This window comes from Lepidochelys olivacea (genome assembly GCF_965140295.1).
Source record: "Lepidochelys olivacea isolate rLepOli2 genome assembly, chromosome: 3".
Lineage (NCBI taxonomy): Eukaryota > Metazoa > Chordata > Testudines > Cheloniidae > Lepidochelys > Lepidochelys olivacea.
The window spans coordinates 89,795,223-89,816,571 of record NC_140413.1 but is presented as its reverse complement, the minus strand read 5'-3'; the positions used below and the strand labels follow the sequence as shown (position 1 = coordinate 89,816,571).

Genomic DNA, 21,349 nt, shown 5'->3' with positions numbered 1-21,349 from the left:
ATTTGTTCATTGCTGCGAAACCTAAACTGATCAACTTATTTTTTTAAAAAAGAACAATCATTTGCATAAGTATTTTTCCTCTTTAATGCAGAACAGATTGGGGAATATGCAGATACAAATATCCTTTCTGCTGCTGCTTTCTCTGAACATTGTCCATGGCGGTGATGGGTTTTTTTCTGAACGATACCAAAAACAAGCCAGCATGAAGGGGCCACATTTCTTACCATTTAACGTAAAAAGTCAAGGTAAGGTATCTTTCTAAAAATATTATAAGCAGTTATATCCTACATGTGTTCATTACAGTACAGATAATCTCTCTTGCTGTTTTATAGTTGTTCACTATCAGTAATAACTGTTTAGTTTCATAAATGGCTATACAGGATTGACCAAGATTATCACTGCAGACAGAAATGGGACAGGTTCTGACAGTAATGTCTAGAGAGAGAGAAGATGCTACTCTCTTGGCAGAGAGAAAGAGGGAAACTCCCATTTTATAGTACAACTAAATAAGAGGAGGCATGCAAGCAGCAGTGATTTTGAATTTTGCCATTACCATTTAGAATAGTCTTGAAGCATATATATTTATATATAAAGACTTGCTCAGTGCTCATCAGTGCTCTTGACCTGGGAAATGACTTTCAAAATAAGCAATCAAACTAGACATATCAATAAAAAAATAACTGGGGATTACATTAATAAATCAGCTGGCTGTAATATTCAGTCAAAAAGGTAGGTGTCCAATCATATTCTACTGTTACATTAGTTTCCTTACTTAAAATTCAACTATGGTAAAAGCTAGTAATGTTGAATATTAATCCAGTATATTGGACCAAATTTAGAACTCTGTTCCACATTTGTAAGCATAGAGTAACTTCACTGAACTAATCTGAGTTGCAGTGATGGTCATGAGATAAGAAAATAACACTAATAATCCTGCTAGAAAATAATACACCTTTATTAAAACAGACTAATTTAAACACCTGAAATATAAATTGGTTTTACAAATATGTTTCTGAAACATGCTTAATTATAGTTACTTTATACAAATATTTCTTTTGAACAAGTCATATATTTCTGAATTCATTTCATACACACTTTGAGGGTATTATAAGTATGTATTTTCCTCTCTTCCTCTGTCCTGTGTATAAAGTGTGTGACTATAGATAATATATATTAAAACCACTATAGGTTTTATGGTATATGAAAGCCCTCTTTTTAAAGTGTCTGTTAGTACTGAACGCTTGTTTCAACTTAACAAATCAGAACAACTTTCTTGAGTCATCTCTAGCATGCAGAAAATAATCTATTAATGCTCTCCAAATCATTGACAAATTTCGCATCAGATAACTAGGTATAGAGTATAACTGGTTTCTATAAATCTTGATTTCTGAAAAAATGACATTATGAGTGCACTGCACTGAACACCATTAATACATCTGGGTCTGCTACTACAGGTGTGTGTTTTATATAAAACAGCAAGTTCAGTCAACGCAGCTGGGAGCCATGCACAAAGATCCAGTACTTTTTAAATCATGTCAAAATGTTTTGTGTCCTCGCTGCATACACAACATACAAATAGTTTTGAAGAATAAGACAGAAATGAGCATGATATTTAAAAAACACAATGGATCATCAGAATCCAATAAATCAAGTTTTATAATTGATTCTACATACTACCCACTGGTATTTTCTCCTCAGTGGAGATTTTTGCTAAAAATTAACTGATGAAATAAAAGAGTAGCTTTCTTGTATCAACATGACCATTTAGGACCAGTCCTGATCAGTACCATCAACTCAAATCCTATTATCCTCAATGTGCATTGAAAGTACTGAACACCTCCTGTCAAAGCATTTAGAACCTGTCTGGATCTTAAATTCTGCAGCCAGAAAATGCCCAAAAAGACAGAAGTGCCCATTCTTTTCTTTCCTACAGTACCAAAGGTCGCATTCAGAATAGTTTTTATCTTTGTTATAGCTCACCTACATGTAGCTGTATACTTGTGCAGGAACGTGGCAGTTGCAAAGAAGAGTCGTTTTGAGATGAGGAAAGCAATCTTGATCATAAATCATTCCTCCTATCAGTAAAAAAGTTGTCTTATAGTCTGTGTCTTCGGCTTGAGTATTGACTGGTGTCCTGTCTGCTACCTCTGTCTGAGCATTGACTTGTTTTTGTTTTGTTTTTTCCAAGTGGCTTACACATTTTATTTTTAAAAATTCATTTTTTAAATAATTTAAATGCAAAACACACCAAGTTGTTTGCCCTGTGACCAAAAAAAATGTTGCTCCTGACTTTTAAATTTTTGTAATAAATAGACATACAGCTGATGATTTAACTTTCACTAACAGACACACCCACTCTGCTATGTTTACAGTCAAGATTTTCACTGACTTGTCATTGGGTTTTCTCTAGAATTTACTTACCAAGTAATAATGCCCCTCAAGAAAATGAAATACACAGTCTATCATTCAATTTGCTGTTTGTTTCATGAACAGAGTCTCGCTAGTTACCCTCATTGGGAAGGACTTACTTCACAGAACCTGAGATACACTTATGTTTTAACTTATCCCAGTAGCTGTCCAGTAGCAGAAACTCTCAATTCTGTGATCTTTATAGTCTCTCCCTGTAAAAGCAAGACAGATAAAAGACAGGACAAGACCACCTTCTTCAATTCCTCAAGTGGAGGGCACTCATTCGAACAGATTTGTCATGATGGACAAAGAGAACTGCCTCTGTAACCCATGGGGTAGGGAGAGTCCCAGGGCAGAAAGGGGTGGAACAAGGGACCAGCTGCTGTCCATGGCATCTTCCCCTACTCACTTTTTTGTATGAAAATATTAGAGATTTTTGTATGAAAATACTGCTTGATATGGGATTTTAGGCAGCCCTTTGGAATGTATTTCCCCATCTTCCCTACTTGCAAACATGAATTATTCCTGTCCACTTTCCTCACCACTATGCAGACAGTCAACCTCAGGATTTTGAGCAGAGTCAGAGACGTGGTTCTTTCTGAAACACCCCAAATTTTACCTATTAATTTACATAAAGAAATGATGGGAGAAGGTAGGGAGTGGAAAAGAAGGCGGCAAATGTTTAGGTCCCTCCCAACTTCTAGGAGAGGGAAGTAGAACCTAGATAATTCTTCCCTCCCAACGTATCACTCTGTTAATCTTAATTTATATTTCCCAGTCTTTCTTTTTTTTAAATCCACAGCTCTAGCTTTCCTTCACTGGATCCAAAGGGCAGTGAAATCTGTTAACAAGGGGCATGTGTAAACCCGCATCTGCTCATTGGTGACAAATAACTATTTTTCTCCATAATTGTATTGTAGTAGTGGATTCTAATAACGATGGGCGGGATTCTGAAAAAGAACTCTGTTGTCACCGTAACTCTGGTCCCACTGAAGTCAATGGAAGTTTTACCACACACTTCAATAGGAGCAGAGTTGGGCAGTGTTAGAAATTCTTTTCCAAATCCCACTCATAACAACTTCCCAGGTAAAGAACATAATTTTCTCCTCTTTTGCATGTGTTTAGCATTGTCATTTGCTAAATAGATTATGATACTATTTGCAGCACTTTGGTTCACAGCTTTGAAGTCTGCAAAATTCCTGGTTGAGGACAACCACACAACTAATTCTAAAAAAAAAAAAAACTTAGTCTTGCTGGTTGTGCTTTCTCCTCCCACTGAACTTGGTATGTAAACAAGGTCTGGCTAGAGTCAGAGTACATAGGCCACACTGTGTGTCAAAAAATACATGCCAAGAATTTTTTTTATTTAAGTGGCCAACCAACACTTCAGTTATCCCGATTAAATTCAATTATCCCGATTGCGTCCAGTAATCTTTTCACCTGCCCTGTTCTACCATGGCTTAATATACCTTCCCTATACAAAACAGAAGGACTGGGATTTTGAACAGACACATTAACTTGGAAATCAGATTTAAGAAGAGGTCCTGACCTGGCAATGTTACATGTTCCAAACTCCAAATGCAAAGAGATGGGTAACACATAACATCCTAACAAGCATAAATGAGAGAAGCAACTGCACACACTGCTTCCTTCTAGGTTCTTAGTGGGTAGGATTTTCTCTACCCTTCGAAACCTCTGGTGTAAAAAAATATCAACCTTCTCAGGTCCACAAATATGCCTCCTTTAACTATTGCATTGCCATTTGCAGCTACATTCTGTGAGGGGTTAACAGGGCTTCAATTCTCACAGAGTATTTCCCGGAGCCCCAGGGCTTCAACCCTGCAAGACGTGCCAGAGCTTCCGCGGGTTTGAAAATATTCACCAGGGCTATGCTCCAGACAGCACTGGTTAAATTTAAACCCTGGGTGGTAGCATTCCATTGGCAAGTCTATACAAGAGCCAAATGTTGCCATCAGCCAGTGCGCTGAGCATCACTGGAAATGTATTTTGGTCACCATTCAAAAAGTCAATAATTGCCAACAGATGCCCTACAGTTATCCCAGTTTTCCCCCATACTATACTTGGAGTAGAAGTGAGATACTTGAATGATATCTGCTGGCAAAATGCTGATTTTTTTTTTAAAAACACTTTGTGCTTAAGGCAACAAATCCCTTGCCTTTCCCTAGAGGATACACTTAACCAATTTTTAGATACATGTGTCTATCGTTCCTAAGGATTTGTACAGAACTTACCGAGGGAGGGATAGCTCAGTTGTTTGAGCATTGGCCTGCTAAACCAAGGGTTGTGAGTTCAATCCTTTAGGGGGCCATTTAGGGATCTGGGGCACAAATTGGGGATTGGTCCTGCTTTGAGCAGGGGGTTGGACTAGATGACCTCCTAAGGTCCCTTCCAACCCTGATATTCTTTGCTACTGACCTGAATTTGTTACTGGGAATGGCAATGCTCCCAAGTAAACTATCATCTAACATGGCCCTCTAGAGGAGTGAGTGGTGGAAAAATCCTATGTTCTGATTCACATCAGCAAACCAAGTAACATTCCACTAAGGGGTGCGGAGAGCCTGCTCTGAGTGTTAAATGAAGACAAGGTCTATTTCATCTAACTTATACAAATAACGAAGAATTAGAACAGAACCAAAGTGATTTCACGGTATGAAAGTATAGCACAGTGAACTGAGTATTGACCCTTTATGGGAATTAAATTCACTTGGCTCGGCTCTTAAGATAGAGTATACATTTCACCTGGTGGGCCTGCACTGAGCTTCCTTGAATTACAGAGTCATTTGGAGAGCAGACTTGGCCAGGGTCACATAGTCCACGCTGCCAAACTGCCCTCTTTATATACCTTATTTACTCTTTTGGGATTCTACTGCATTTAAAAGTAGAATTCATGCAGTTAGAAGGGAGGTTTATTTCTAATTTTTTTCCCCTGTGGTTGCACAACAATGATTTGAACACAATATATATCACTTTAAGAAAGTTTCAATTATTTGTATTATTCTTTGTTTGAAATTATTTTAACTGCAACAGCAATATTTTAAACTGTGTATGTTGCTGTGCCTCAGGTATTCTGCTTTGGCACTCTAGGTAACTGCATAAAACTCCCATACTAACAACAGTTCATATTTTATTCTTTGGCCTCAGTTTTTCACTCACCTGGTTATGAATAATTTGCATAATTCTAAAGGGTCCCGATCACTGGCAGATTAGCTACTGGTCCAACAGGGCCCATGCCCAGGGGCCCGAGCCAACTGGGGGGGCCCCCCAAAATGGGCATCCCAAGCACCCCGACAGGAGCACCGTACCCTGACCTCGCTCCCCGGCAGGAGTGCCAGGTGGGCAGGGGAAACCCGTGCACCCTGACCAAGTTCCCCGGCAGGAACCGGGGGGGGTCTGAAGGCAGAAGGGGTGGGGATGGGCCCTCACTTGCTCTGCCCTACAAACCCTTAATCCGCCTCTGGTCCTGATGCAACTACTGTGCAAACTGTGTGCTAAATTCCGTGCACCAAATTCTGTGCACCAGAAGGCCACTGTTAGAAGCTGCAGTCACAGCAAGGTTTGTACACTGAACATATGAAAGGAAGACAGCATGATGTATGAGTTTGAAAGTATGGGTGGAAAGGAGAAAAGAACAGCAGCCTGGGCATGCCTTGCAGTTACATTCCCTACAGAGAGGTGAGACACCAAAGTAAAATGGAAAGAATCTGAAGTTCCAAATTAAGCTTCTAATGCTCAACCTCACTCCGCTTACTCGTTTTAGAGAATTTAAGATGCATTCTAGCTGACAGTTTGTTATACTTTAGAACAAAGAAATCTGAAATGGCTAAAATTATAGAATCTCCAAACCAAAAGTAATATAAATATTAACTTAGAGTAGCAATGAGTGTTAGATCCTCAAATTTCTATGGTTACTTAAAATAAGAAACCAAAAACATCTCTCGTAGGTTTTAATTAATTTACTACTCATGAAAGGTGACAGATTGACAGCCTTATTCACAGAACACTTAGAGCATGGGCAGCAGCGGGGCGTGCTTCCCCCTTTCTGTCTTGCCAATGTGCCCTAAACGTTAATCTTGAAGGATCATCTTTATAGGTGAAAAGATAATTCACTCTCCATATCCCCTCTGCTGAGGCTATTGCTTCACAAGGTAAGTGTGTTTTCAATGTGGATACGTCCACTAGAAGCTAGGCCGTAACCGCAAATAGATCATAGAGGCCATTAGTGAGGAGTCTGGCCTGAGTTAGTACAGATGACCTATAACAGACAGGCACTGTATCTCTCTTCTAATCGCTCAAGCCACTCATATATTTTAAGATTTTTTTTTTAAAAAAAAAGAGAGAAAAGAAGATGGAACTAACCAATTAAGACTGTGATACAAGCAGGCCTGGAAAACATCTTATTGCTCAATAGCATAAGAAATACTTTTGGGATCATTAAAAATTTTTCGCCAGGTGGACTACCACAATTTTTCAGATCAGTCTAAAAGACTAAACTTTACATTACATTTGTCTTACATGCTCTTTCTGAACGCAGGATTTAATTACTGTAACGGAACTCATGGGTGGCATACTTGTGATGTATCGAATTCACGTTAACTAAGTCAGTATGTTGCATCCACTGGTCCCATCTGTGTTTAAGCCATGATTAAAAGAAACTGTAAACGTTTAAAAAATAACCACATACATAACTTACATTGAAGGTTATTTCTTATTCTTGTATGACTTAAGTCTTCCTGGTTTTTCCATGCCATGTAGTTCTTCTTAGAACTGTTTCTTCAGTTATCACTTGATTATGTTCCAAAACACAAAGCTACCACTGTCCCCTACTGGATATCATAGTTCAGTAGTAAGCAATCCCGAGAGCAGCAGCATGCTAGAACTGCACTGGGCAATTAAAATATACACTCCACACACAGTGACAGGTTCCAAGTACCTCATCCCAGTGAAGACCAACACTTGTGTCAGTTTATAATATTTTTGCTGCATGCAGTAATGAGATTGCTTTCTATTTGTAGGATTTAAAACATTAGCCTTATTTTAATTAAGTTAATGGATGATGAGGTGGTAACATGAGCAAACTAACATGATCTTTTCAGGAGTACACTGTAATTATGTAGAAGCAGAAATTGTACTTTTACATTTGGCAGCTAAAAACTATTTTCCAGGCAGCACATGAAGCCAAAGCCCAGTGAATACCAAAAACACTGTACACAGACCAGATTTTTCTTCTCCCTACATGTCTCTTACAAATAAGTATAGCCATATATTTTTAGAGAAGAAAAACTGAACTATTTATCTGTACTTTCTGGTTAAGAGAGTGTTATGCAGAGGTCTAGAGGTTCAAAATAATTAATAAGTGGATGGGAAGGAAGCCTTGCTCAAACTCAAATTGGGAAACGAAAAAAAAAAAAACTAATCTACCACTAATTAGGATTCATATTTAATACATCAAGCACTCATCAAAACAGTTACGCTAGAGGTATACAACATCCAGTGATGCAAGCGATCCATATTACAACATAACCTCAAAGGACTAGTTATTCTAACCTGATTGGAGAAGGATAGAATAGAAGAGCAACAGTTTGTCAAGATATGAAACAATCTGTGTAAAGAGCCAACAAAAATTAAATTTCTGGCTTTAGCCACAAGAAAAGGGGTGAAAGAAAATAGGTAAAAGTCTGTTGTGTACTCTTAAAATAACATCATTAGGAATAGTAAAGACAGTCTGAGAACAATTCTTGAAAGCTGTTAAGCAGCTCCAGAAAGTTGTTGATAACCTTTTCTTACCCTTTTCTCAGTCCACAATTACAGCTAAGCAGATGCATGTAATATGAATGAGAACTGGTCATAAAGTTGCTGATGTCACTCCTGATTACATTATAGCTGTACAGGAGGGTAACATCAGCAAAGAAGCACCAACAGCCAATCAGAATTCAGCTGTAAAGTTATATGTAAATGTTACAAGTGCTCTGCAGGCTATTGCTATGTGACTTTCATTTATGTCAATGGAAGTTGCTGGCAAAATTCTTGAAAAAAAAGTGTACCCCTTAGCTGTAATATAACTAGGGTAACCATCTGACTATTCATTCACTAGCAATATCCTGTTATATATTGTTCTGCCAATAGGATTCATACTTTACCATCTATATTTTTTAAGATGCCCCAGTTGTGCACTGGAATGAAGGATTTTATTTTAAAACTAAGCAGTGCTGAACACCTTCACTTCACATTACTAAATAAGAGAAAACATTTATACACAAACTAGCACAAAATATCTTCTAAACAGTATAATGCTTTCCCCTCCTATTTCCTATTCTTGGCACATAAAATTCTAAACCACATATTAATTTCTCTAGTCTTTCTAGTCTGACACTGGATACTCTTTATCCTGGACAAACTTATAATGTGTGTCACTTGTGCAGCAGTTTATTCTAGAAGGCTGCAGTACTACAGCATCACACACATTCCAGGTAAAGTTTACACACAGACACACCTCAGAGGCTGAAATTTAAGCTGCATTTGGTTTATAGCTATTGAGCAACCACCATTGTCAAACAGAAAATATTTTGATTCACAGCGGAACTCAGACTTCTTTCCAACGATCTCTTCAAACATGCACCATCCAGCAGCATCTTCCAAATCAAATGTTAATGTTCTTACCCAAGTGACAGGTCCTTTCTGCTCTGCTCAGTGGACTTTAGTATTCTACTTGCACACCTTCTTTAACTATTCCTAACAACTTTTGCCATAAAGCAGTATTCTGTATCTACAGATCCATCAACTGAAGAGCATGGCATATTCATGCAAACTGTGGGGTTTCACATTGCAGTATCCTCTTGACATTTATATTATTTCTAGTGCTATAGGTATTCCACAAAAATCAGCATCCAAAGTCCCAAAGGATTCTGCAATTTCCCAAACAGCACCTTGGGAAGTCAACATTTAAGCACACAACTCTTTATTTCTATATTTATATCTGACACAAGGTGGAGTGACTCCATCTGCTGCTTTATTCTTACACACCAAACCATTTTCTGTAGAAAAGCATAATGCTAAGGAACTAAAATAAAGAAAAGCAATGCTACATTATGCATGACAGTACAGTGAAATTAACCTTTTCAGTGTTGTTATAGCTGTGTTGGTCTAGGATAGTAGAGAGACAAGGTGTTTGAAGGCCAGAAGAGGGGATTCAGGAAAGATTTCTTTCAGGATGTGGTCTCCATGAAGTACAACAGTGTTGTAACTGTTTAATAATACTCCATATGGGTTCCAGTGTGGGGTGGCAGGTGGCAACTAGGGGTGTGCGATCTGAGGGTTTTCTCCCTTCAAAACAACTCCCCAACATTGCCATGCTCATCATCAGAAGCAAGCTCCCCACAGACCAGGGCACACCAACTCAAACCAGCACTAGACCCTGCCAGAGCAACAGATAAAAAACCTGGGCACATCTCCACTACTACAATGATCGATCCCCTGCCCCACACACGTTTCAAGACTCATGGGTCCTACGCATGCCTATCACAACATGTGACGTACCCCACCCCGTGCACTAAATTTCCCCATAACAACTATGTGGCAAAAAAGAGACAATCATTATGCTCTCGGATGAACTTGCACAGAAAAACGATAAAAGAAAAAAATCTTGTATCACATCACTATGGGCAAAAACACTTCTCACAAAACAATCACTCCCTATCTGACCTCTCAGCCCTCGTCCTCAAAGGAAACCGGCTCCACACCTTCAAAAGACAAGCCTCGGAGCTTAAATTCATAACTTTGCTGGGCACTAAAAAAATCGTCATCTTAATAAAAACACTGGATTTATGGCTATTACAACAATTTGTAACCCACTCACCTCCCTTTTTTGTCCTATGACTGCAGAGGTGTTAATGGGCCACTTCCCTTGAATGGTCTGTTGGAATATTTGTTAACTATTTATACTAAACAATCTGGGACACTTTGGGTATGTCCACACTGCAATTAAACACCCATGGCTGGCCCAGGTCAAGGGGTTATAAAACTGTCAGCCATTAGTGTTGAATTACAGTGTACACACTCTTAGAGTACCTTTCCCAGATCCGAAGAAAAGCTCTGTGTAGCTTGAAAGCTTGTCTCGCTCACCAACAGAAGTGGGTCCAATGAAAGATATTACCTCACCCAATTGTCTCTCTAGTGAAATTAATGGCCATCGTTTGCCCAACTGTGTATAAAGTGAAAGTAACCACTACAAATAAATGATGTTATCTAGAGACATGCTATGTGATTTAGTTACTAAGAAACAAAAACCATGATTCAGCCTTGCAGGAGGGAAGGAGGAGGGAAAGGCTGAAATCTTAAGAGTTGTAGTTTTAGTAAAATAATTGATATGACAGCTGTTCAGGCATTAGGAAGCTTCTTTAATTTTGCACATTTTCAAATATGCAATTGAGTAGACACCACTAACTAATTGAATTCATTGACCTAGTACTACAAATTTCAAAATTTCAAATCAATGAACTTTGACATTAAAGTACTGTAGACTGTTTTGGGAAAAGATTGTCCATTGTTTGAATGAAATCAAGAACTGTGTAGAAATAAGATAATTACTTATGCCTTATCTGAGGTTGACTTATGTAAGAGAACTTAAATTAAATTTTAAATAAGAATTGCCCACAGACAAGACAGTGGTTTTATTAAAATATATATTTGCAATATTGTAAAAATCAAAATATTCTCCCCTACTATTCCTACCTGATTTTGTTAATTGGGAACTATCAAAATCTTTAAAGAAAGGTAATATTTTTTCATAGGATATGAAGATCCTTACAAGGAGCAAACTCAGCCTTCATATGTGATTTGTAACTTCTCTTTAACACCGTTGGTTCCATTCATTCCACCAAGAAATTGTTTTCTGTACAGCACACAGACTCAACCTACAATGACTGGTTTCAGAGGGGTAGCCTTGTTAGTCTGTATCAGCAAAAACAACAAGGAGTCCTTGTGGTACCTTAGAGACTAACAAATTTATTTGGGCATTAGCTTTCGTGGGCTAAAACCCACTTCATCAGATTCATGGAGTGAAAAATACAGTAGGCAGGTATAAATATTACAGCACATGAAAAGATAGGAGTTGCTTTACCAAGTGGGAGGTCAGTGCTAACAGAGTAACAATGTCTGTTTAGATAGTTCAGTATGTTTTAGCAAGGCAGAAACCACCAAAAAAACCACCTCTCTTAGCTAGAAATCAGGGCTCGTGGTGCACACAAGTTTAATCTGTGGTGTTAAACGCCCAGGCCACACACTGAATCCAGACTGCTCAATATATGTTCAGAGCACACCTGACGTATTCAGATTCTGCAGAATTTAAGCTTTCATTTAAAAAAATGAATGAATGAATATATTCTTACTCCATACAGTTGGGGAGATAAACTTCCAAATGTAAACCACTGTGGAAGTCTTTCTGAATCTGCAAATAGATAGGCTTAAACAAAGAGTCAGTAGGGAACTCCCGTGTGCCTTCCTCCCATTCATCTCATTGCAGCATTAGCTGTCCTAGCTAATAAGCGAGCCCTCCAGTGGAGGAAGGAATGATATATTAACTATTTCAGTGCTGATCACTATAGTAGACAATTGGTGGAAGAGGGAAAAGGGAATGTTAGGTAAATATTTATCTAGACTCTATACTACTGTGCCTTACGTATTTTATGCTTCTTTTATAAATGGGTCAACTGAAGCACAGAGACTTTAAGTGACTTGCCCAAGTTCACACCAAATGATTGGTTCTGCAGGGGACAGAACCCAGCAGTCTTATCCCCAGTTCTCTGTTCTAACCACTAGAACTTGCAGTAATTTAAAGACCCTGATCTTTGTAGATGTTATACTAATTAGTATTTTCGTTTTTATTTTGTTTCATCTCTAAGCGTCAGCCAAAATGCTGACAAGCTATGAACCCTCTACCATTGCACTAATGATTGTATTGTGTGTCTTAGGTTTACAGGGAAGGGGAGAACAAGGACCTCCTGGTCTACCAGGTCCTGCTGGCCCAAGAGGACAACCAGGCCCAGCAGGGCCACCAGGCTATGGAAGTCCAGGTCCTCAAGGTCCACCAGGCCCCCCAGGTCCACCCGGATTTTCTGCTGTTGGAAAGCCAGGCTTACCTGGTTTACCAGGAAAACCAGGGGAGAGAGGATTAAATGGTGAAAAAGGAAATATTGGACCTGCTGGTCTCCCAGGATCAAGAGGGCCACAGGGGCCTCCTGGAATTCCTGGTCCTGCTGGAATCTCTGTTGCTGGCAAGACAGGAGAACAAGGGCCACCAGGAGCACAAGGGCCACGGGGTGTCCCTGGAGAAAAGGGTGAGACAGGTATTCCTGGTATAAATGGACTAAAGGGAGAAAATGGATATGGAGTTCCAGGTCGCCCAGGTGACAGAGGGCTCCCAGGTCCCCAGGGCCCCCCAGGTCCCCCTGGACTTGCTGGGATAGGGAAGCCTGGTGAAAACGGGTTTCCAGGTCAGCCAGGTGTGAAAGGTGATCGTGGTTTACCAGGTGCACCAGGACCAGCAGGCATCCCAGGTTCCCAAGGTCTTCCTGGGGAACCTGGAGCAGCAGGAATTGGAAAGCCTGGAGCAAATGGACCCCCAGGATTGCCAGGGATTCCTGGAGCAAAAGGACTGCCTGGACCCCCAGGCATGCCTGGATCCCCAGGTCTTCCAGGGTTTGGAAAGCCAGGTTTGCCAGGGATGAAAGGACATAGAGGACCTGAAGGCCTTCCCGGTGTTCCAGGGATCAAAGGAGATGAAGGTCCAGCTGGAGTTCCAGGAGAACCAGGGCCATCTGGACCACCTGGAAATATGGGTCCTCAAGGACTTAGAGGAATACCAGGTGAAAATGGCCTACCTGGGCCTAAAGGTGAAGCAGGACCTGCAGGCCTTGCAGGATACCCAGGAGCTAAAGGTGACAGAGGCCTACCAGGATTAGACGGAAAACCAGGATATCCAGGAGAGCAGGGTCTTGCTGGTCCTAAAGGACCTCCAGGTTTACCAGGCCCGAAAGGGGACAATGGTCATGCAGGGCCACCTGGCCTACCTGGTCCAATGGGTGCACCAGGACCTAAAGGAGGACCAGGATTTAATGGTGAGCCAGGCCCAAGAGGACCTTCTGGAATACCTGGTATAAGAGGTCCAATTGGGCCACCAGGCATTCCAGGATTTCCAGGCACTAAAGGGGAACCAGGGGCACCAGGATTACCAGGTCCAGCTGGCATTGCTACAAAAGGTTTAAATGGACCCATGGGGCCACCTGGGCTCCCAGGACCAAGAGGCAACAATGGAGAGCCTGGGTTACCAGGCCCTCCGGGTCCACCTGGTCCTCCTGGTCAAGCAATACTCCCACAGATGCCAGATGGTTATATAAAAGCAGGAGAGAGTCAAGGCCTCACAGGAATGCCTCTTATGAAAGCAGGAGTAAACCAAGGTCTAATTGGAATGCCAGTATCAGCCTTCTCTGCCATTCTCTCCAAAGCCTACCCTGGGGCCACTATGCCCATCAAATTTGATAAAATCTTGTACAACCGACAGCAACATTATGACCCCAGAACAGGAATCTTTACATGTAGGATCCCAGGACTTTACTATTTTTCTTACCATGTACATGTAAAAGGAACAAATGTTTGGGTCGCACTCTACAAAAATGGCTCACCAATCATGTACACCTATGATGAGTACAAGAAAGGATACCTTGACCAAGCTTCTGGAAGTGCTGTCATTGATCTCATGGAAAACGATCAAGTCTGGTTGCAGTTGCCCAATGCAGAATCTAATGGCTTGTATTCCTCTGATTACGTTCACTCCTCTTTCTCAGGATTCTTGTTTGCTCATATGTGATAGTATCCTACCTTAGCAGTCCCAATATTGTCTCTTTCAGACAATTTTAATTGGACTATGATGTGAGACCTATGACTGGTCATACAAATTATTTGCAACAAAGGGGAAGTGAGGATGATAGGGTAGGGGAGTTTGTTTCAAAATTAAGCTTCAGAGTAACTTTGTGTGTTTTTGGAAGTCTGTCAGAGATTTATTTGCAAAAACTTTGTAGTAAGGGCAAGACAGCTGTCCTGCTGAATACAACATTAAACATTATGGTAATACATGATGCAGCTCTTCTCCATTTTACATTTTCTTAATTAGTATTTCTAAGTTGATTTTATATTTTAAATGTACTCTTAAGCCTTCATAAAGTAATCATTCCAGATTACTACATATTTAACTCACTGAAACAAAGACATTATTTTAAATTAATCAGTCACAGAAGTTTAGTGTGTTCATAACAATGTTCAAGAGATTGCTTTTAGAAAAAGGGAACACTAATTTACTTTGTTATAATAACAATAGACATGTTTATGAAGTTTCATCAACTTAAAAAAATATGTTTCCAAAGATTTTAGGCATAACAGGATTTTATATCTTACTAAGGTACTGATTTCGCTGGAGGGATCTCTTAAAACTGGTTCATCAAATAGTCAGAAGTAAAGAAAGAGAAACTCACTTGTTCAGCCATCTGCAAGAAAAGGGGTGTTGTCCTTTTAAGGGCTCTCTTCAACGGGGGTGAAGGGAAAAAGTTACAGAGATGGACAGAAAGGACAGGAAGACTTTGGAAGCAAGTCTTTTGTATTATAGTAATTAAATTTAAATGTCTATTTTAGATAAGGGTCGTCTTTTGAAGGATTTATTTTAAAAAAACTATACATCTGAAAAGCCAAGCATTTAAGGTTAAAGATGAATACTCAGATTGTGCATCTAAAAATCTATGCAATGATTTTTTAGAAATGTGGTTTTATAATCTGCAGCAACACACTAATGCAGTATTTTGAAAACAAATTTTAAACTAAGGTGCTGTAGACTAACTAATGTTCTGAGTAAATGTTACAACTGTTTTTGTCAGTAAATTTAGAAACTGGCAGTACAGATCTATAACAAAACACAGATATTCATGTATATACTGTTGTACTCCAAATTTAAAATAGCTTTATCACCTACAATCATTAGAAGCAGTCTCTTACCCACACTGTTTTTCATGAACAGTAAGTTTATTTCTTTAAAAAGCATATATCTTTATTAGTTCCCAATTAATGAAAATTGGGAATGTGCATTATTCAATAACATATCTGATAAATTCCCGGCAGAGCTAATTAAATCAGCCAACAGATCACACTGTCGGATTTACTGTTCACACATATATTTAATGTTTCATTAATTTGTTGGATACAGCATTCATCTAATATATAGTACTCAGCACTGAAGTTAGTGGTACATAGATAAGCAAATCAACTAAGTAAATATTTTTAATTGTATTTTTTTTTTTGTCAAATGTACAAAATAGCAATGTAACAGTGTAATCAGGCTTTTGTTCATATAAGATTCTTCTGTCCATGCATGGCTCTCAAAGAAGAGTATGCATCAGAGAGGCTTGTCAAATAAACCTGAAAAACTGATTTTATTGTTTATTTTAAGCTGAAAGTTGCTTTTACACAGATGCTTTGTCAGTGTTACCCTTACTAAAAGCTAAAAATCCATGTTTTACCATTTTTTTTATTATACTATTTCTTTATGAAACCCAAGCCAATGACTGTATTAATTTGAAACCAGCATTTTTTTTTCTTTTCTAAACACTTCTATTTTGTTTTCCAATTTGATAAAACTTTGGTATTAATAAAAAAGTGAAGCTCATCTTTAAATTGGTCTATTATTAAGTCAATATGTATTCTTTTAAAAATTGTAATAAATTATTATGCTACAGCTTTGCAAAATTCTAGTCATTTCTTTGCCTACAATGAACAATGCTTTCTGGGGGAGCCAAATAAGATTTATGCTACTGCGGCCAAGTAGATTTACTGAGTGGGTTGGTAAATTTTCATGATAGTTTTGCAAGGCTGACTGGCAACATAATAGGCACTAAACACAATATCCAAACACCACATAAATTCTCCTTCCTCTTGAGCCAAACTGAAAATTCTAGGCACATTGGCCTTTTTGATTATCAGCCTGGTCTTTTCTCCTCATATCCCAATATAATTCATGAATTAGGATCACTAATTTATTGTACAACAAATTATTTTAATATGCAATCATCTTGTGATAGATCATTAATCCGTTTGACTGCCCAAAGCATCTTTCCGGCATTTCAGGATGATATACTTTGCTGCCAATACATTCAATTTATTTGGCACTTCCATTTGGAAAGTGCTAACAGCCACAGGGTAGGAAACCTTCCATTGGCAAGTACAACTGATCTTCTGATAATGTTTTCACAATTACTTTATACTGAAGACAATCCAAAAGCGTGCTAAATTTGCCAACATGTACCGAGCATCAGACAGATTGATGCCTCACAAATCTTTATTAGTTACAGTACCTTTTTTTTAAGCAGGAGGAAGAAGGGTATTAACTAATACTACTGAGAGTACATTTTATGAAATCTTAATCTGCATCAATGTTAGAACAGACATCCCTAAGAGATGAATAACTTGTTACCCACTTACCTCTTCATTAATCTAATGAACAGAAACACTTAGGCTTGCTTTATAGGAGTTTAGACAAACAGTACAACAAGACAGTGACTTATTAATGAACTTTTCATATTGTTGTATCAGAGACTATCTAGCCATAAGTATAATCAGATTTTAAATAACCTCAAAAAACTTTGGATGGCTAGAGAGGGATTTTGGTGGTAAATCTGGATTTCAGTCATCCAGTTTTAATTTTGCAAGTCCAAGCTGCAAACCAAGCTGTTTTTAGTTTTGGATTCACAATCTACGTTTACAGAAAGCAGTGACAGACCCCAATTCTTCTTAGGCAGGTACTACAAAGGTTATTGGACTTCCAAGAAACACCAGACATAAGAATGCAATTAACGGAAAAAATGTCAAATCAGAAGTGAATTAAATGCAGCCAGAGAAAAAAATAAGCAAAAATCAGAACAAAAAGTCATGGATGCTGAGCTCAGAATGAAGATTCATTTTCTTTCAAAAAATTTTCACCATTTTTAAAAACAAACAACCATATTTTAAAAATACTCTATAAACAAAACAAATAATTTACTCCTACTCACAGAGGAAGAAAAATATATTTAATTAAAACAACAGTGTAAAGTACCAGAAGTCTAGTCGTCCTTTGCCAGTACAAATTCTGTAATGGCCATTAGCTGTGAGCAGGAAAAGAAAGTTTCAGAAAGTTTTCTGGTTTCAAATAATCTTCCTTCCTGAATTTAACGTTTAGTATACATAAAAAATGACAGTTGATTAAGAATTGCTATCAATTTCACTATAATACAAAATAGATAGGAAAATCTGAAGTTATTTCAGCTTTTGAATATGTTGGCATTTAGGTTCAATAACCATGACCTGTAGTGTTTCTTAAAATGTTTAAAAAGACAATCAAGAAAGAAAAAATTAGAAGTGTGTCCTTTAAACATGAGGTCCTGAAACTATGGTCTATAGAGTGCTTACTGGTAATACTTGGAGAATTGGTGCATACTCTGCTTATCTCCAATGGAACTACATGAACAGACAGCTAAAAATACTCTACATACATTTATAATATCAATTGTCTATATGCCCAATTGCTTTCGTTACTACAGAAACATAAAGAGAATGCAAATGGGGGAGGCAGCGTCTTGGAAGATGAATGGGAAGGAAATCAGTCCTCAAAGCGCTCTCTGAATTAAACTGTGGTCCACATTAGGGCTGGTGGAAAGTTTTCCATCAAAATTAGGTTTTCAGTTCAACAAAAGTGTTCACAAAATGTCTGCTTCCCACAGAAATTTATTTTCCCATTAAAAAGAACAAAAAAACAAAAACTGAACTGCTGTAAATGCGGCCACAATGCCCCATGGGATTTGTAGTACAGTTGTCTTATGTCCTCATTCTCCTCTGTGGGCTAGATTTCCCTCCAGACTACATCTCCTATGATACACAATGGTCAGGGATTCCTGCAATACATCTCCCCCCTTTTCTAAAAGCAGGGGGCATGGTGCAGCATGGCAGATTATAGTCCTATCAGAAGAGGATGGGATGTGAGGCACCCAAACAGCATCTTAGAATTGAAATATTTTGGATTTTGGCCAAAACAAAAATAAAAATTTACCATGAAAAATGTAGACAAAAGTGATTTTTTTTTCATTTTTCTGTGGAAAAAAACCCATTTTCAACCATTGTTAGTTCACACTGTGTAAATGTTCACAAATTCCTGCCATAAGCTTTAGAAAGCATAATGTTAAAATAAAATGTGCTTTAACTTTCTAATTTTGCTCACTTCTACAAGACGAGAAATATTACAATGAAATATCTCACATAAATTAATCTGAAGGATATTGAACTAGCAAAACGGCCAGAAATACTTTTAAACTAGTCATGAGTTTTGTAATAATGATTCTTACAGAACACACTATTAAATATATTCTATGAAGTAATTTTAAAAGGGATTCTTTCAGATACTGCTGGCAAACTATCAAAAACTTACCATTTTGCAAATGATACAAAAAGGAGACAGAACAACTCAATCAGTTTACACAAAAAGGGCCTACTGATATGGATCAACTATATTAAAATCATACTTGGTAATAAAACAGAAAATGTGGAACCAGAAATTAATGAACCAAAATTGTTGTGTCAGATATAAGGCCTAGTTTGTGAACAAAATAATGAGGGTGGGCTTTTCCAACCACCCTTCCCTGTGAGGGTCCTTAAAAAACAAACACACACTTTTTTTTTGTGAGGGGTGGGGAACAGGGAAGAACAGACGAAGACAACTGGAACGTCACCATCATGGCTGCCATCCCTATTACCTCCTGGAACCCCAGACCTTCTTCATTCTAATCCTGAGGGATGTCCTGACCAAACTGGGCCAGAAAAGGATCCAGATGACATTATCCCACACACACACCCGATCAGCTCCAGCTAAATCCCAGACATCACCTGAGATTAAACAAGATTGGATTTTTACAGCAGCAGCAACAGCTCCAGCTCATTTCAACTAACCTCTTCTCTTCTAACCAAAAAAACCCCAACAACAGCTACTACCATCTTTGATACCATCTAAGAGACTGTCAAACCGGGGGGAGAGCGGTCCCTGCTATAGGGAGAGGGAACAAGAAATGTTGTTAAAACAAAAGCTTTACTTAATACTTTACATTTCAAATGCTTTAACAGTTTTTCCTTCTTCTCTGTATCTTTAATAAAAGGTTAAAAATATTTTTAATGGTGCGTTTGCCATGGTACTAAGCAGCTAAGGTCCCTGTATACCAATCCCTGGACCTTGTTTAACACTACTTAATGCTAGACAGTGACTGGGTTATGTTAATACCTTCGACCCATTCCGTAGAATCATAGAAGATTAGAGTTGGAAGAGACCTCAGGAGGTCATCTAATCCAACCCTCTGCTCAAAGCAGGACCAACCCCAACTAAATCATCCCAGCCAGGGCTTTGTCAAGCCTGACCTTAAAAACTTCTAAGGATGGAGATTCCACCACCTCCCTAGGTAACCCATTCCAGTGCTTCACCTAGTGAAATAGTTTTTCCTAATATCCAACCTAGACCTCCCACACTGCAACTTGAGACCACTTCTCCTTGTTCTGTCATCTGACACCACTGAGAACAGTCTAGCTCCATCCTCTTTGGAACCTCCCTTCAGGTAGTTGAAGGCTGCTATCAAATCCCCCCTCACTCTTCTCTTCTGCAGACCAAATAACCCCAGTTCCCTCAGCCTCTCCTCATAAGTAATGTGCACCAGCCTCCTAATCATTTTTGTTGCCCTCCGCTGGACTCTTTCCAATTTGTCCACATCCTTTCTGTAGCGGGGGCCCCAAAACTGGACACAATACTCCAGATGTGGCCTCAGCACTGCCGAATAGAGGGGAATAATCACTTCCCAAGATCTGCTAGCAATGATCCTACCTATACAGCCCAATATGCTGTTAGCCTTCTTGGCAACAAGGGCACACTGTTGACTCATATCCAGCTTCTCATCCACTGTAATCCCCAGGTTCTTTTCTGCAGAATTGCCACTTAGCCAGTCAGTCCCCAGCCTGTAGCAGTGCCTGGGATTCTTCCATCCTAAATGCAGGACTCTGCACTTGTCCTTGTTGAACCTCATCAAATTTCTTTTGGCCCAATCATCCAATTTGTCTAGGTCACTCTGGACCCTATCCCTACCTTCCAGAGTATCTACCTCTCCCCTCAGCTTAGTGTCATCGGCAAATTTGCTGAGGGTGCAATCCATCCCATCATCCAGATCATTAATGAAGATGTTGAACAAAACCAGCCCCAGGACCAATCCCTGGGACACTCTGCTTGATACTGGCTGCCAACTAGACATTGAGCTGTTGATCACTACCCATTGAGCCCAACAATCTAGCCAGCTTTCTATCCACCTTATAGTCCATTCATCTAATCCATACTTTTTTAAGACCGTATCAAAAGCTTTGCTAAAGTTATGATATATCACATCCACCACTTTCCCCATATCCACAGAGCCAGTTATCTCATCATAGAAGGCAATCAGGTTGGTCAGGCATGACTTGCCCTTGGTAAATCCATGTTGACTGTTCCTGATCACCTTCCTCTCCTCCAAGGGCTTCAGAATGAATTCCTTGAGGACCTTAAATTTATTTCATTTAAATTAATACATCAGTCCTCCTTGGACTGTTGTAAAAGAGAAGTATTTGTGTACTAAAATAAACACTGCCACTGACAGGATTATGAAGGATCAAGCTTTCGGACACAAATTACGTGCATTCATCTGTTTGTACACATACCCCCCCCCCCCACTTTCATATACAAATAGCTATTTGCACACGCAAACATGTAACTTGCAAGCACAATTTTGGAGATCAAGTTGGAAATTTGGCTTTATGTGTACAGCTCAATGCTATCTAGAGAAGTTCTACA

The 21,349-nt window shown here is 39.0% G+C and overlaps 2 protein-coding genes across 9 annotated transcripts in view; one reads left to right on the top strand and one right to left on the bottom strand.

Annotated features, from left to right (window-relative positions):
* The window catches only part of COL10A1 (collagen type X alpha 1 chain), an 83,993-nt gene extending 67,926 nt beyond the window's left edge, over positions 1-16,067 (top strand). For 7 of the 8 annotated variants that reach the window (XM_084623681.1, XM_084623676.1, XM_084623680.1 and 4 more), the window contains 2 exons: positions 92-245; positions 12,396-16,067. In XM_084623681.1, coding sequence (XP_084479807.1) covers positions 107-245; positions 12,396-14,290 — 2,034 coding nt within the window. In that variant the 5' untranslated portion in view covers positions 92-106 and the 3' untranslated portion in view covers positions 14,291-16,067. The remainder of the gene's footprint in view (positions 1-91; positions 246-12,395) is intronic. The other variant, XM_084623677.1, reaches the window with a different exon arrangement.
* The window catches only part of NT5DC1 (5'-nucleotidase domain containing 1), a 327,326-nt gene that overhangs the window by 286,942 nt on the left and 19,035 nt on the right, over positions 1-21,349 (bottom strand). The window lies entirely within an intron of this gene.